At 39.6% G+C, this 13,954-nt stretch overlaps 2 protein-coding genes across 6 annotated transcripts; one reads left to right on the forward strand and one right to left on the reverse strand.

Moving 5' to 3' along the window:
- Window positions 1-505: 505 nt before the first annotated feature.
- Window positions 506-10,290, reverse strand: LOC135583613 (protein FAR1-RELATED SEQUENCE 5-like). 5 transcript variants are annotated; one of them, XR_010484604.1, is made up of 7 exons: window positions 9,296-10,289; window positions 7,801-7,903; window positions 3,676-5,562; window positions 3,528-3,587; window positions 2,861-2,995; window positions 1,497-1,619; window positions 506-759 (listed from the first exon to the last, which is right to left on the reverse strand). XR_010484604.1 is itself a non-coding variant. In XM_065096517.1 (6 exons), exons 2-6 carry the CDS (start codon window positions 9,367-9,369, stop codon window positions 2,939-2,941), a joined length of 2,181 nt encoding a protein of 726 aa, XP_064952589.1. In that variant the 5' UTR covers window positions 9,370-9,466; window positions 9,683-10,289; the 3' UTR covers window positions 2,585-2,938. The 5 variants fall into 5 exon arrangements, 4 of the variants coding, with proteins under 4 accessions (XP_064952589.1, XP_064952591.1, XP_064952588.1 ...); XM_065096517.1 differs by lacking the exons at window positions 506-759; window positions 1,497-1,619 and having other exon boundaries at window positions 2,585-2,995; window positions 9,296-9,466; window positions 9,683-10,289; XM_065096519.1 differs by lacking the exons at window positions 506-759; window positions 1,497-1,619 and having other exon boundaries at window positions 2,585-2,995; window positions 7,801-7,953; window positions 9,296-10,290.
- A 1,123-nt stretch (window positions 10,291-11,413) lies between these two features.
- LOC135605909 (probable nucleoredoxin 1-1) lies at window positions 11,414-13,877 on the forward strand. Its single transcript, XM_065096520.1, has 3 exons — window positions 11,414-11,588; window positions 11,993-13,063; window positions 13,139-13,877. The coding sequence occupies exons 1-3, from the start codon at window positions 11,502-11,504 to the stop codon at window positions 13,760-13,762; spliced, it is 1,782 nt and encodes a 593-aa protein (XP_064952592.1). The 5' UTR covers window positions 11,414-11,501; the 3' UTR covers window positions 13,763-13,877.
- Window positions 13,878-13,954: the final 77 nt, after the last annotated feature.

Consider the following 13,954-nt stretch of genomic DNA (forward strand, 5'->3'; position numbering starts at 1 on the left):
ATGTTAGCTGTTGGCTTAATTAGTCCAAATTACCTTTATTTAGTGGAGAATTACGTGGCCTACCAATCATTTGTTCCTAATCCGAGCACCTGAAATGTATAATGAATTGTAGATAGGAGTTAGTTAACAAGTCAGAAAGATGGATATGCTCAATTAACTGCGTTGCTGCAATCTAAAAGTTGATCTCCATGGAACATTATGTAAACAAAAGATTTGATGGAAGAGAAGAGAGATTCCTCATCTTTCTCACCTCCAAGATATGATGATGTCTTTGATTGTGAAGTGAGCCACACAATTCATCCATAACAACCAGCACTAATCTTTTAAAAGCTACCATAAGCGTACAAAGTGATGGCATTCTTTTGACATACGTTATTTTTTTTCTTTTGTTAGCCCAATCATTATCCTTGATGTCATTGCCATGCTAATCCTTTTATCTTATTCTTCTATTAGCATCTAATCTTGACTTGCTAACCACAATTAGTGTGTAAAGCTGACACCAAGATGGAAAGAAACAAAAATGGCAAGACCCTGAGGGTTAAATCTAGCTTGCAGAGAGGCATGAGTGAAGCCAGCAACAGTGTTAAGAAAAGAAATGCTGAGAGAATCTTTGGTTTAATGTACCTGGAGTGATGCTGTTTGGATTTTTCCACCATGATTAATTAAGCTACAAAGGTTCAGGTTGATTAAAGAAAAGTATCCTTCATCACCTGTTGAACCACTGAGGAGCTTCTCCGTGTCGTTAGGTAGCACATCTTCCTGGAAGGAGAAAACAAAGTTAAATCTCATCACTGGTGAGAAACTGAGATCACTGATCATTGCCTCAAATATCATCCAAATTGGCAGCTGATGAATGGTTGTTTTGACATGAATATAAGTAGCAGCTGAGGTTAAGTTTTTTTTACAATGAAGAAAATGTTGGAGAGACATCACCTCAGGCATGGTCATGATTCAACAAAATCAGAAAATAGGCTGTGTCATTTGTCTTGACCTGCAAATGGTAGTTGGCTGGACATATTCATCTATGTATGTGAAGGCAAACAAACACATCACATTCGAACTTATATCAAGTTTGTTGATGTGCAATTTAACATTGCATGATCCATCATCATCACTCGTGAATTGCCTCAACTTATTCTCCTGATCTGTTAGTTCATCATGTGAGTCACCAAGATCTACTTGTGTGAAAGGGTAAAGTAGAATGCAGCAAACATGATCTCCAAGGACCAGAGTCAGACACTCTAAGCATCAGTATCTACCCAAACTACAATTAAAGATCATAGGTTACATAGAGCTAGTGAAGAGGATAAAATGTAGATCTATCAAGTTGATTGAATACTTTTTATTTCATCTCATGCTCAGCAAAACCTTTTGCCCTCGGATTGTAAGCTTGTGAGAGTAAAAAATAAGATTAAACACAAATATGTGGATCATGAGATGTTTGGCTGATACAGAGAGATGTGCAAACAAGAAGCACAAGAGCTAAAGTTATGTACCATGGAGATTGTTAGGCATGTGTCCTGCTTTCATGACAAGAACAGAGATGACACCGTGACTCTTGCTTCAATCATGGGCCAGCCACAACTCCAGCAACTTTTCTTCGAGTTTCCATCCAACCCCTGAAACAGCTTTGTCAAACAATATCAAGAGAAATGGACGGCTCAACAAACTATCAGACAGCCTTTGAGATCATATATATCATACTGCAGATATTAATATTAACTCTGGTGCTGAGGAAAACTCCTAATGATTTATTGAATAGATAAATTGCCATTTAGAAACCCATGTATTATTGTGTTATTGGCTAAACTCAGTCTTCTTAAGATGAAAAGCAAGATTAACTCTGATTGTACCACTCGAAGCTGAATAAGATTTTCCAAGGATACTTGATGGTTGAGGTGCATCAAGAAGCTTCCTACATTAATGATTACTCAGAGAAGGCATTGATGCGGCACCTCATTTTTTTTCCAAGAAAAATAAAAGCCAAGTCTACACTGTTTGCTTGGGTAATCCTTTCTCTCCACCTAAGTCTTACGAGTAGTGTAACATATATGGGAGACTGAATGGGTAACTAATTCACAACAAGGCCTTTATCTGCGTTCAGAATTCTTGTTTAGCCACCTGCTATCCCTCTATAAATATGAATTGCAAGGGGAAAGTAACAAGATCAAACACCAAGGCTATTTGAAGGACACAAAAACGAATGCAAAAAAATTCCCCAGTGAAGATATTGATTTTTCGAAGAACCATGATGCACAAAACGACAACCAAATCATTCCAAATAACTCGGTCAATCAAATTATACACAAATTTTTTATTCGAACACCACCAAAATAGATCAAAGTTCATGATAATTTCTCTAACAAATTAATCAGACCAATACTGCAGTTTCAGCTGAACACTTGATCAATAAATTAGCTGCTTTTAGAAGTTACTGATATCTACTTTATACCACTGGCCTAACAAGTAAATTGACAAACCATGACTTACATGGAAGCTGAAGAAAGATGATCATCAGAAATATAAGACCCAAGTCCAGTGCAGAAACAAGATTTTTCAAAATCAGATTTGCAAATAAAAGCAATTGAAAAGAACCTTATAACGAATTATTGCTGGAAACAATTGACTGGTATGACACAAAATTCAACCAATGGCAAAAACCAAAAAGGACAACTCTAGACTAGATAATGGCTAATCAAATTCTCTAGGTATGATGCCAGATACAACATGTTCCTATGCTTAGGATATCCTCCAAATTATTCAGCAGATACATGAACATGAAATCTACAATACAGACAAATAGTGACATTAGACTCCACGTTGGCTTAATCTATCTACTAGTTGCAAAGAGTCACTTTACCATCTCATCTGAATCCTAACACAAGTGGATCAGTCGATTGTAATACAAAATTTTCTCAATGCCTATCTCAAGGCAATTCTAGGAAGAATTTGCTCTTGTTACCAAAGACCATGGCCCATGAGTCTGTGCAACAACCTGAAGGAGAAAAGCAAAACACATAAGCTATGTAAGTCAATGTTCATTGGATACAAGGCAATTCCATCATCTAAATGCGATGACTGGCTTAAATCACTTCATGTAAAAATTTTAAACTTGCAGAACAAGCAACACATGTTCAGATGATCCAGGTGGTGAAGATTACAATGTCTAAACAGCCTTGATCACTGATCTGATAGTTTACATGGGCACTCCCAAAAAATGGTTGGGAGTGCATGATTGTAGCTGAATATCCTTACATAGTAATGACAGAACAATAATGCTCATAATCAACAATCTAATATATGCATAAAATAAGATTAGAATACAAACAATTTAAGTGATAGTATTTGCCTAATCACTATTGTATGGCAATGTGTATATTTCATGCCAACATCGTCACAAAGCACCAAGATACCTCAGGATTCAGAAAAACCTAGTCCACAGTACTAAGAGAATTTAGTTTGCAAATTTATAGCATCATGATATTCGCAGCATCAAGCTTTTCAGTACACTATAGACAAATTTCTACCTGATTTAACTGAGTGTTAGCCTGAAATGAGTCTTGATGCAAATCTGAGACTGATGAATCCTGCAATTTAATGAATACTATAAGCCAAACAGAGACCGACTTAAGAATACCAAGTTTTACCACAGCGTTGAGTCTTCAGTGGACTTACTTGACCAAAATGACTCATGCCATGAAAACCCTGCTGTTGCGTGTAGGATGGCACTGGAACACTCAGGGATGAGCTTGTGGGGGACTTGGGATCACTATCAGTTGCAATCACCCGATTGCCACCTTCACTTCCAGACTTGGCATCTTTTTTCCACCTCTTCAGGTAGTACTTTGGAGGTAACTCTTTGATATTTCTGAAGTCAAGCACCTTTAATACATGACAACACTGAATCCCCGTAAACTCAAACTTTTTACAGCTGCAGTACGCAGAACAATCTCTGGAGTCAAATCTAACATAGTGTTCTCTGGGTTTCTCTGTGACAACAACTTTGTACTCAGATATTGTCTCAACCTCACCGCAACTAAACAACATACAATCCATGAACATCTCAAATTCTTTTCTAAAGACTTCAAAGATCACAGGCGTGTATACATTAGCAGCTTGTCTGAGCAACTTTGAAGGAGGTATTCTTGGAAAGCTTTGACTTGCATGAAAATCAGCTTGTAGTTCTGCATAGCGATGCTCATCTAACACCCTCTCATAGTGCTTAAAAAATGATAGAAGATCTAACTGAGGACTCAAAAACTTCTTTAGCACACCACTCAAGCTTTCAGTCTGTAGACTGCTCTTCATGTCAGCACAAAATATGTCTCGGCCATAAGGTAAAGCCCATTTGTCCCTATCTTCAAATAACTTTAGTAACCATTCATTGTTCCTAAGGTCGTATTTCTCCAACATTGCTCTCCATGCTAATAAGAAGTCCTCCTCTTCCTCATAATCATAAATACATTTACTAAAATCCTTTGAGAAAGTTTTTGAACCTTGGAATACATGATTAAGATGTTTAACAGCATTCTGGTAGACATGCCATACACAATGGCGATGACTTGTGCCTGGCCAGACTACAGCTACAGCATTAATTATTGGCATAAATGGATCCGTCAATAATGTCTTTGGCTGCTTTCCACGCATCCCAATTTTAAAAGTCTCAAATAACCACTTGAAAGATTCCACTGATTCATCATACAGTAATGCAGCACCAAATATAGTTGTTTGCTTATGATGATTCATGCCAAGAAATGGTGCCAAAGGCCTACCATATCCATTTATTTTGTAAGTCATGTCCAAGCACACAACATCACCAAAGTAGTTAAAGTCCATTATGGATTTTGAATCTGCCCAGAAAATGTTAGTCAATTTATCATCCTCATCGACCTGGATAGAATAGAAGAAAGCGGGGTCATCAAGTTGCATGCTCTGCAGATACTTTAATACAGATCCAGCATCACCCATCTGCATGGCTTTCATACGCTTTGATCGGAGATTATTCTTGTAATCTGCAGGAAGAAACCTAACATTTCTAGGACCACCAATCGGCCTTGGTGCAGTCTCACCGGTAGTTTTTGGAGTTGTTGCAGAATCATCAGACAAATCTGCTTCAGCAGCTTGAAGCTCAATAGTTATCCTTTGAGACCTCAACATGTGGGTTGTTGAAGGTGGTGCTGGCTGATGATTGTGCTCTCCAATAAACTCTGTCACTCGGTATTTACCACTTGGCGTAATTTTAATGGTCATTCGTGCAGGGCATCCTATTCTTGTTTCTGGCCTGGGTCTCTTTACTTCTTTTGCTCCCTTTTTGTCCTTGCGAAAACCTTGTCTTGAGCAAACAAAAGTTCTTGATCTAGTAACATTTTCAGATGATTTACCTGACGAACTTTTTCTCACACTAAAACCTACATGCCCCGCATACTTATTGTAGAACTCATATGCCTTCTCTTCGCTTTCAAATTCCATATCAATTTCTGGCACCAATTTTGCCATTGTGATCTCATATGCAGGGCTATTTGAGTCGATCATTCTCCTCAATTTCCCCTGTTTATACAAATTCTATAGTGGTTCATCAGCTTAAAGAAGAATTTGGTGAGACAAAAGCATAAAAAGAGCAACAGGTAAATTTACAAAATGGAACTGTCACTGAATGCTTGCAAGTTGCAACAATCTAATTCAACCGCTGAAGCACTTCATGAGTTTGGCTATGAATGAAAGATATATATGTAAAGAAGTTAAGTACAAGGGCCATAACATAAGTAGATAAGGATTCAGTGAAGTGTCGTTGCTCTTAAATATGATGAAGTTGGCTTGGTGGAGAGAAGACATAAGTTAATCCAAGCAATTCCAGTGAAAGACGAGTTATCTGGTGGTGACACTGTGGGTAATGTCGCAAGGAGTTGCACAAAACAATAGAATATGAGAGATGAAATAGTTGAAATATCAATCTTTGAGAGAGGTCCAATTTCTCAAGGTCATGGAGATTCCCAAAAACTACACATACAGATTTCAAAAGATAGAAGAACATTTTTCACTTTCAAGTAAAGACTAAATCACCACAGAAAGCCTTGTTAAAAAGAATAACCAGATGAAATAATATTTTGGTCAAGATAGAGACCATGATCTTAAATTACCAATGCTAAATGCCAAAAAGGAAATGGCAACACTCAAAGATAACTATCATCCCTTGCAAAAGAGTATTGGGGAAATCAAATGTGAAAAAACAAGGAATTAGATTGCTTTTATTCAGCCTAAGTATATTTCTTGCCTCTTGGAGGTTCCAAAGAAGAAACATATAAATATAAAGAAACTTGTTGGAGAAACAATGAAGTATAAGAGGCATTCAAGATGAAGACTGCTTACCAAACAAAAAAACAATCTTGAGGACATTTAAATATATTTAAAAGCTAAGAAAGCTCTAAAAGATAACTAACAAGACATACTTTCACATTCCAGTTATGGCTTTTCCATATCTATTTATTGCTTTGAGACTTCAAAAGAAATTTTCCACCTAAACCACTACATCTTTGTCTCCTTTTTCACCATGTTATTGCACTTAAAATTCTAAACTAAACCACAGATGAATTCACCAATTTGTAGTTGACCTTAGGAATTACCAAAACTCCTAAGTATGAAACTAGCTCAACTACTAAGAAGAAAAAGAGCACAAGGAAGAAGAACAAGAGGAGGAAGAGGAAATGGGAAGGAAGTTGTTTAACTGACATATACATATTGCTTAGCATTTATTTTAGGATTATCTATTAGATAAAATCATGCACTATAATACAGAGTTGACTTTCCAACACTTTAAATCTACTTTATTTTATTTCATAATTCTCTCAAAATTTTGCTTATTATAGTTGATTTTCTTCTTTTGCCTTTTCAATTGACTACATAATGTTCCAAACTCCATAGTTTACTATTCTGTTTTTCATAAATGCTGAATCTGAAATTCAGATTCTAGTATGGCCTACAAAAGCGTCGAAATTGTTTGACCCTTGATCTTAATCTTGTCTCTTTGCTCTTTCATATGCTATAATGGCCTGAATCTGCTGCAAAACTATTGGCTTTTCTTCACGAAGCCATGCATACTCTCCGGTCCATTTGAATAACATCAAACTTCTGGTGCAGCTTTATCTACATCAAACCAGTTAGCTGGTCACAATTACTGCTCTAACTAAGCTTTCCTATGAATTATCTATTGTTATCAAAATTTCTAATCTACTGATTATGAAAGTCTGAATGACCAATATTAAAACTGAGGTATCAATACTTTCTTTTGTTTATTGTCTGTACAGTTTTGATTTCAACTAATTACCATAGTACAGAGTCAGATTCACTTAATACCACTCTAAGGCTCTTTAAGATGTTTTCCAATAGTTGTCTGCAAAATAAGCATTCTCTCCTTGGGGCACTTATATTTCCCATTAATAGTGTCAATTTTAAGACCTCATACTAGTATTTTGTCTCTTTGGCGCCTGAGTCCATTCTTCTCAGGTCTGTAACAGCTTTAGCAAGTCATTCTCTTTGGTCCTGCATTATGCATCTGAAGGTTTAGCCTCATTAGTAACTCAAATGAGGAATATTGGTTGAAAGACTTTAATTGTCAAGTTACATTTTGCATGCACATATATTTATGCATCTTTGCGTTTCTACCTCATCAACAGCACCAACAGAAAAATAAAGTCCAGGAATTACATAAGAAACAGTTTCATTAAATAATAAAATGTGGATCATTGTTCAAGAACTTAAACAGCTACATGCAAAAGCAAGAAAGAGAAAATTAGAAGTACCAACCTTTGTCCAAGCAATCCCACATGCATTACAAAGAGTCCTTGGTCCCTCAGGCCCACGGCGCATATGTGGTGTTGCATTTGCACTGATGCCACACCGGATGCATCTGAACAAATTCAATAGAAGTTTAAGGAATCACACAAGACCTGGAATTAACTGCCATAGAATATCCATGTCAAACTTTGTCCACTTCTGCTCAATCATGTACCAATACAGATTCTAAACCCTTAAACTGTTCCTCCAAGTTCTACCATTGAAACAAGTTACAAGGCAGCAATTTTAAAGTGAACAGAGATCTCGGACTATAATAAATAAGTCTATCAGCTACAGTTAGAAACAGCAACTCCAAACAACAAAATGTTGCCAAATTCATATCACCAAAGTAACAGCACTTGCTTTATTATGTGGTTTTTATACTTCTTTTGTCCAGTAAAAGCTACTAGCATAGGCATCTAGGTGTCATGGAAAGCTTCTCTTGAACAAAGGAAAACTTTAATATTTATGTCAGGTTGCCACTTATACAATGCCCTAGAAATACAATGGACAATACCTTGTTCCACTAAACCAAATTCTTATAAATGAGAAGAGAAATTTATTTCCTCTCATGAACACAGTGTGGACACCACTGAAATATGGATACATCAAATTAATGAATAGATGTCAACTATGATATTTGTAGGATACTTTTTGGATATGTCTTCGATATTTCCTTGAAGGATCCAGTTTCTTTAAAAATAATTATAAGGATAGTAGTTGTAGTATACTTAGGAAATACTTTGTGCATGATTCTCCAAAGAATTTTGGGTTTTTAGGATATTTGACTTTCATATCAATAATGAAGTTAACATCATACAGTACCTCAGCAATCAAAAGTTAATGCTACATTCACTAAACGGTTGTAGTATTAATTGCTAGAGAAAAAATTCCTTCATGATGAATATTTGAGGGATGCCAGCTAATTAATGCTAATTTTTTGTATCAATATTATATATTCCAAATAATAAAAAATAATGTTAAGCTTTATCAACTATAATTGTATATTTATATTATTTTCTCATTATAGTCTATTTGTATCCATGCCGGATTGTGTCCTATTTGTCGATATTTGATGTATGGGAGCATTTACATGACCAAAAACCGGTAACATATATCTGTAACCATGTTTCATAGATGAACATACTATTAACCACTTAATTGGTATAAATATATCAAGAACGATTGTTCAAGCAATTCACTTATGTTGTTTCTACTTAAATTAAGTTAGCAAGCAGCAACTAAATTAAAGTGAATGTCAATGCAAAGATCAAAAAGTAAAGAAAGAAACTAAATGTGTATTAATCAAATATAATCGACAAGCCATTCTTCAAACTTAATATCGACTGTCATCAACTGGGTCCATCTTCAACCATCAAAATATCAAAAAGAAATCTCAACCTTTTTTTCTCAATAATTCAACGAGAATCAGAGCCCAATACTTCAAGATCAGATTTTTATGCACCTGGGAGGAACCTCTGACCGATCGTCGCCAGTATTGTCGTGGACCTCAAGGTCCTGATCCTGCTCGAACTGCATCTGGAGATTACCGTCTGCCCGGAGTGGTAGCGTTTCACCAGCTCACTCGGCGACCCATCATCAAGGACTCATGTCACTCCTCTCTCACGCCAACCATCTCGACCGAAGAAGTCGAAACAAAAAAAAGGAGGGACTTTAGCCTAAAACTTGCTGGGTCATATTCTCATAGACGGAATGGAGATCCCATGCCGTAATCGGGGCTTAGCACGATGCAAAGACGCCCAGATCCATCACAAATAGGGGTTAGGGTGCAGAAACCCCGATGAGGAGGAGTGAAATGGGAGGGAGGCGGGCGGGGGGTAGATAGGATCACCTGAGAAGAGAAGCGTCGGGTAGCGAAACGCCAAAACCACAGCGATGAGACACCCAACGCCTGACACGGTGCGTTGTTGTGCGATTAATAGAGAGAATGGTTCCCTTCGGCGGGCGAAAGAAAGGCTTTCGGACGGCTAGGGTTAGGGTTTCGTCGCCTCCTTCCCGTCTGTTGGAATAAGGACTCCCCGATGGAGGAGATCACGGAGGGCGTGAACAATCCCCACGCCACCGCCGCCGATTCCCACAAGAAGAACCGGATCCAGGTGTCCAAGAAGAAGAAGCCCCTCTTCTTCGACCTCAACCTCGCCAAGCAATTGCAACCGTTGTCACTATCGCGGAAATTCTGAAAAACAATGGCCTGGCTATCGAGAAGAAGATTGCATCATCCATCAACTGATGATGTCAAGCATGAATCCAGGGGTCGGCGCATCCAAAATGCAAAGATTGAGATATTGTTGGGGAAGACAGAAACCTTGGACGAATTAATGGCTCCCGCGGCTGAGGAGAGTGGATGCGGGAGAAGGTGAGGCGCAAAGTTGACAGTATTCCTCCAGCAGCCTTTGGTGGTAACATCGGTTTTGCTTGCTTTCCTGTTGGATAGATGGTCTTCGTTTTTACCTAAGCGGCATCCTCCTATTCATCTTTCTTTTGTTTGGTGCACCCCTCTCTTTTTAGTTTTTGTCGAACGATTTTTTAATAATTACAAAAATTCTGAATCAAACTAACTAAATATATATATATAGATATATATATATATATATATATATATATTTTTATTTTTATTTTTTTTTTAATATGAACGATCTAGACTCAATATTTTGAGGGAGACAGAGAGTACTATAAAGAAAGAGAAATTAATTCTCTAAAAAGATAAAGAAAAAAAATAAAAAAATCGAGTAAAGATAAGGATAGTAAAGTAAATGTTGTTAAGAAAGATCCGACAAAGGATAAAGGTTAGTGCTTTCACTGTGATAAAAATGAGCACTAAAAAAAGAACTGCAAAGAGTATCTTACAGTGAGGACGAAACAAAAGTTCAGAAAAACTGTTAATACATTGACGATGCCGAAGAGGTGGAGGTAGAGGTGGAGGTGGATGAGCCCGAGCCAACGGTGAATAAGAAAGTGAAGTTAGCTACTGATGCTTCCTCCCCTTAGTGAATTACTCGGAACGACTCCTTAAATGCATTTGGGTGGCAGTCCCATATGCAGACTCCAACGCACGCAAAAAGCCCGGTAAGCTTTTCGAGGGGCCATTTACTCCTGAGAAGATCGACAAGTCGAGTGAGAAGGAGGAGGCTGCTAAGAGGGAATTGATCTTAAAAGACAGATCCAAAGGTAATTGATGATCTCAATGGTGTCTGTCATATAGGCAACTTTTGATTGTCTTAAAGAGGTCAATAAATCTTTCGAACAAGCACGTACCGGAAGAAGAAGAAAGATGATCGGAAGTGACGACGATGGAACTTTTTCTCGTGGCCATTAATTTCTAGAGATAACTTTCAGAGAGGACAAAAAGGAATGTGAACATCAGCTTCTTTGTATTATTTAAACCCTTGGCTTCCGAGCATTATACCCACTTCTATCTTCCGTACTATGGTGTTTGAGATCAGACTGCTGAGGTGATTAATATTATATTCTCAGACGGAAGGATGGAGTGATTTCTTAATGGTGTATGTTGAACGACAACAGCTCTGCGTCGAGGCGTTCACTGTTCGTTACTTCACGACGAAGGCAACCAATGGTCCGCTGGCCTGTCTATATAAGCAGGTGGCGTCGAAGTCCCCTTCCTTCTTGCCGTCGAGAGAGAGAGAGAGGAAATGGCAGCGAAGGTGGCAGTGAGCGATGTGGTGTCGCTGCTCTCAGGCGACAAGAGGGACTTCCTCCTCCGTAACAATGGCGACAAGGTGTCTACCATCAATCGCTAATATTTGTTGAGCATCATGATTACCGTAGAAAGTCAAGATCTTGTGAGACTTGCTTACCAATCTATCGTTATAGAAGTAGTCTTCCATTCTCGTTGCCTAGAGTAAGTGAACCTTTGTCCCTTCCGGCGAGCCAACGATATGCTGTGTGTTCGTCACAAGAAAGCAGGGCGTCTTTTGATCTGTCAGAAAGAGCATAAAGCAATAGGATGAATCGAAGGCTTGGATTTGAATCTGAGGATCGAGAGGTTTAGAGAGAAGAAAACGGAGGAGGATGAGATTAGGCGAAATGCTTATTGCTAAAAGTCCAATTTTTTTGCCTAATTCAACTATGAAAAATGCACGGCGATCTATAGATTCTCGCTGACAAGCAGAGATTTGTTCAGGTGGCGATCAGCAGTCTTGACGGGAAAGTGGTTGGTCTCTACTTCTCGGCTTCATGGTGCAGACCCCGCAGACGCTTCACTCCTCTGCTGATCGAAGTATACGATGAGCTCTCCTCGAAGGGCCAGTGCCAATTTGAGATTGTCATCGTGCCAGCTGATCACGACGAGGACTCCTTTGATAGATACTTTTCGAAGATGCCGTGGTTGGCAATCCCATTTGCAGACTCTAACACACGTAAAAAGCTCGATATGCTTTTCAGGGTCGGAGGCATACCCCACCTTGTCATCCTCGATGCCAGCGGCAAGGTCCTTAATGAACAAGGTATCGAAGCTGTGCGAGAATACGGTGCAGAGGGGTATCCATTTACTCCTGAGAAGATCAACCGGTTGAGGGAGGAGGAAGAGGAGGCTGCCAAGAAGGAACAGTCTCTTCCAAGACTGTTGGTTTCGCCCTCCCGAGACTACTTGATCTCCAATGATGGGTCCAAGGTAATCGATGACCTCCTTGTAGGAAGAGAAGCTACAGTTTTGATCCACCAGCTTACCATCTGTCACCACCTGATCGATACTGAATCGAAGCATGTTGCCGTGTCGGATCTCGAAGGGAAGATAGTGGTTTTGTACTTCTCGATCGGTGCTTTCACCTGTTGCGCTGAGTTCACTCCGGTGCTGGCTCAAATCTATAGGAAGCTCAAGGAAGCCCGGGAGAGCTTTGAGGTTGTGCTGGTGTCGTTAGATGATGAGAAATCGTCCTATGAACAAGACCTGGCGAGCATGCCATGGCTCGCGATTCCTTTCGAGGACAAGAACCGTCAGAAGCTTGGCCGCTGCTTTGATGTCAGGGCCAACCCAGCCTTGGTTGTGATTGGTGCCGATGGCAAAACTATGGATGTCAATTACGCTGAGCTCGTCGAAGAACATGGATTTGATGCGTGGGAAGCGTTCCCGTTTTCTCAGGAGAGGTTGGATTTGATGGCAGAGAAGGCAAAGGCCAAAATGGATGCACAGACACTGGAATATCTTCTTGTCTCTGGGGACCTCGATTATGTAATTGGGAAACAAGGCTCGAAGGTAATGAATTGAGCATATAGTGAATCCACAGCTCAGCATCGTCGATGGCTAATCTCTCGTCATCGTGCTTCACAGGTTCCGGTGAAGGAGCTTGTCGGCGCGACCATCCTCCTCTACTTCTCAGCTTGCTGGTGCGGTCGATACCGCGAATTTGCTGCCGGGCTGATCGAGGAATATCAAAAGATCAAGAGCATGGACAGTTCTTTCGAGATGGTCTTCATCTCCAGCGACCGCGATCAGGATTCTTTCGAGGAGTTCTTCTCAGGCATGCCTTGGTTGGCGCTGCCGTTTGGTGATGAGAGGAGGAAATATTTTAGCCGCACTTTTAGAGTCCGTGGCATCCCCTCCCTGGTTGCCATTGGTCCTACGGGTCGGACTCTCACAAAGGACGCAAGGAATCTGTTAACGATCCATGGAGCTGATGCCTACCCGTTCAGCGAGGAGAGGATCAAGGAGTTGGAGCAGAAGATTGAGGAGATGGCAAAGGGGTGGCCTGAGAAGGTGAAGCGTGATCTCCATGGGCACGAGCTTGTGCTGACCCGCTGCAAGACGTATTGCTGTGATGGCTGCGGCGAGATGGGAAGTAGGTGGTCCTACAGCTGCATCGGGTGCAATGTCGATTTCCACCCCAAATGTGCATTGAAGGAGGAGAAGAAGGAAGACGAAGATGAAGGACGTGATGGAAGGATACGCGTGTGACGGAGCGGTTTGCCGCGAAGTCTTTAAGGTTTTGGCTTGTCTCTGTTCGAACCACGGAATGCTACGGTGTCTGAGCGTATGAATCGATGAGAAGAACACGACTGACCTTTTTTCACATCAGATCAGTAAAAGTCAGATAAGATTTTTTTTTTCTTATTTGCTCGATATGATCAATCACATTCAAGTCGAAAA

Source organism: Musa acuminata, chromosome BXJ2-2, assembly GCF_036884655.1.
Source record: "Musa acuminata AAA Group cultivar baxijiao chromosome BXJ2-2, Cavendish_Baxijiao_AAA, whole genome shotgun sequence".
Lineage (NCBI taxonomy): Eukaryota > Viridiplantae > Streptophyta > Magnoliopsida > Zingiberales > Musaceae > Musa > Musa acuminata.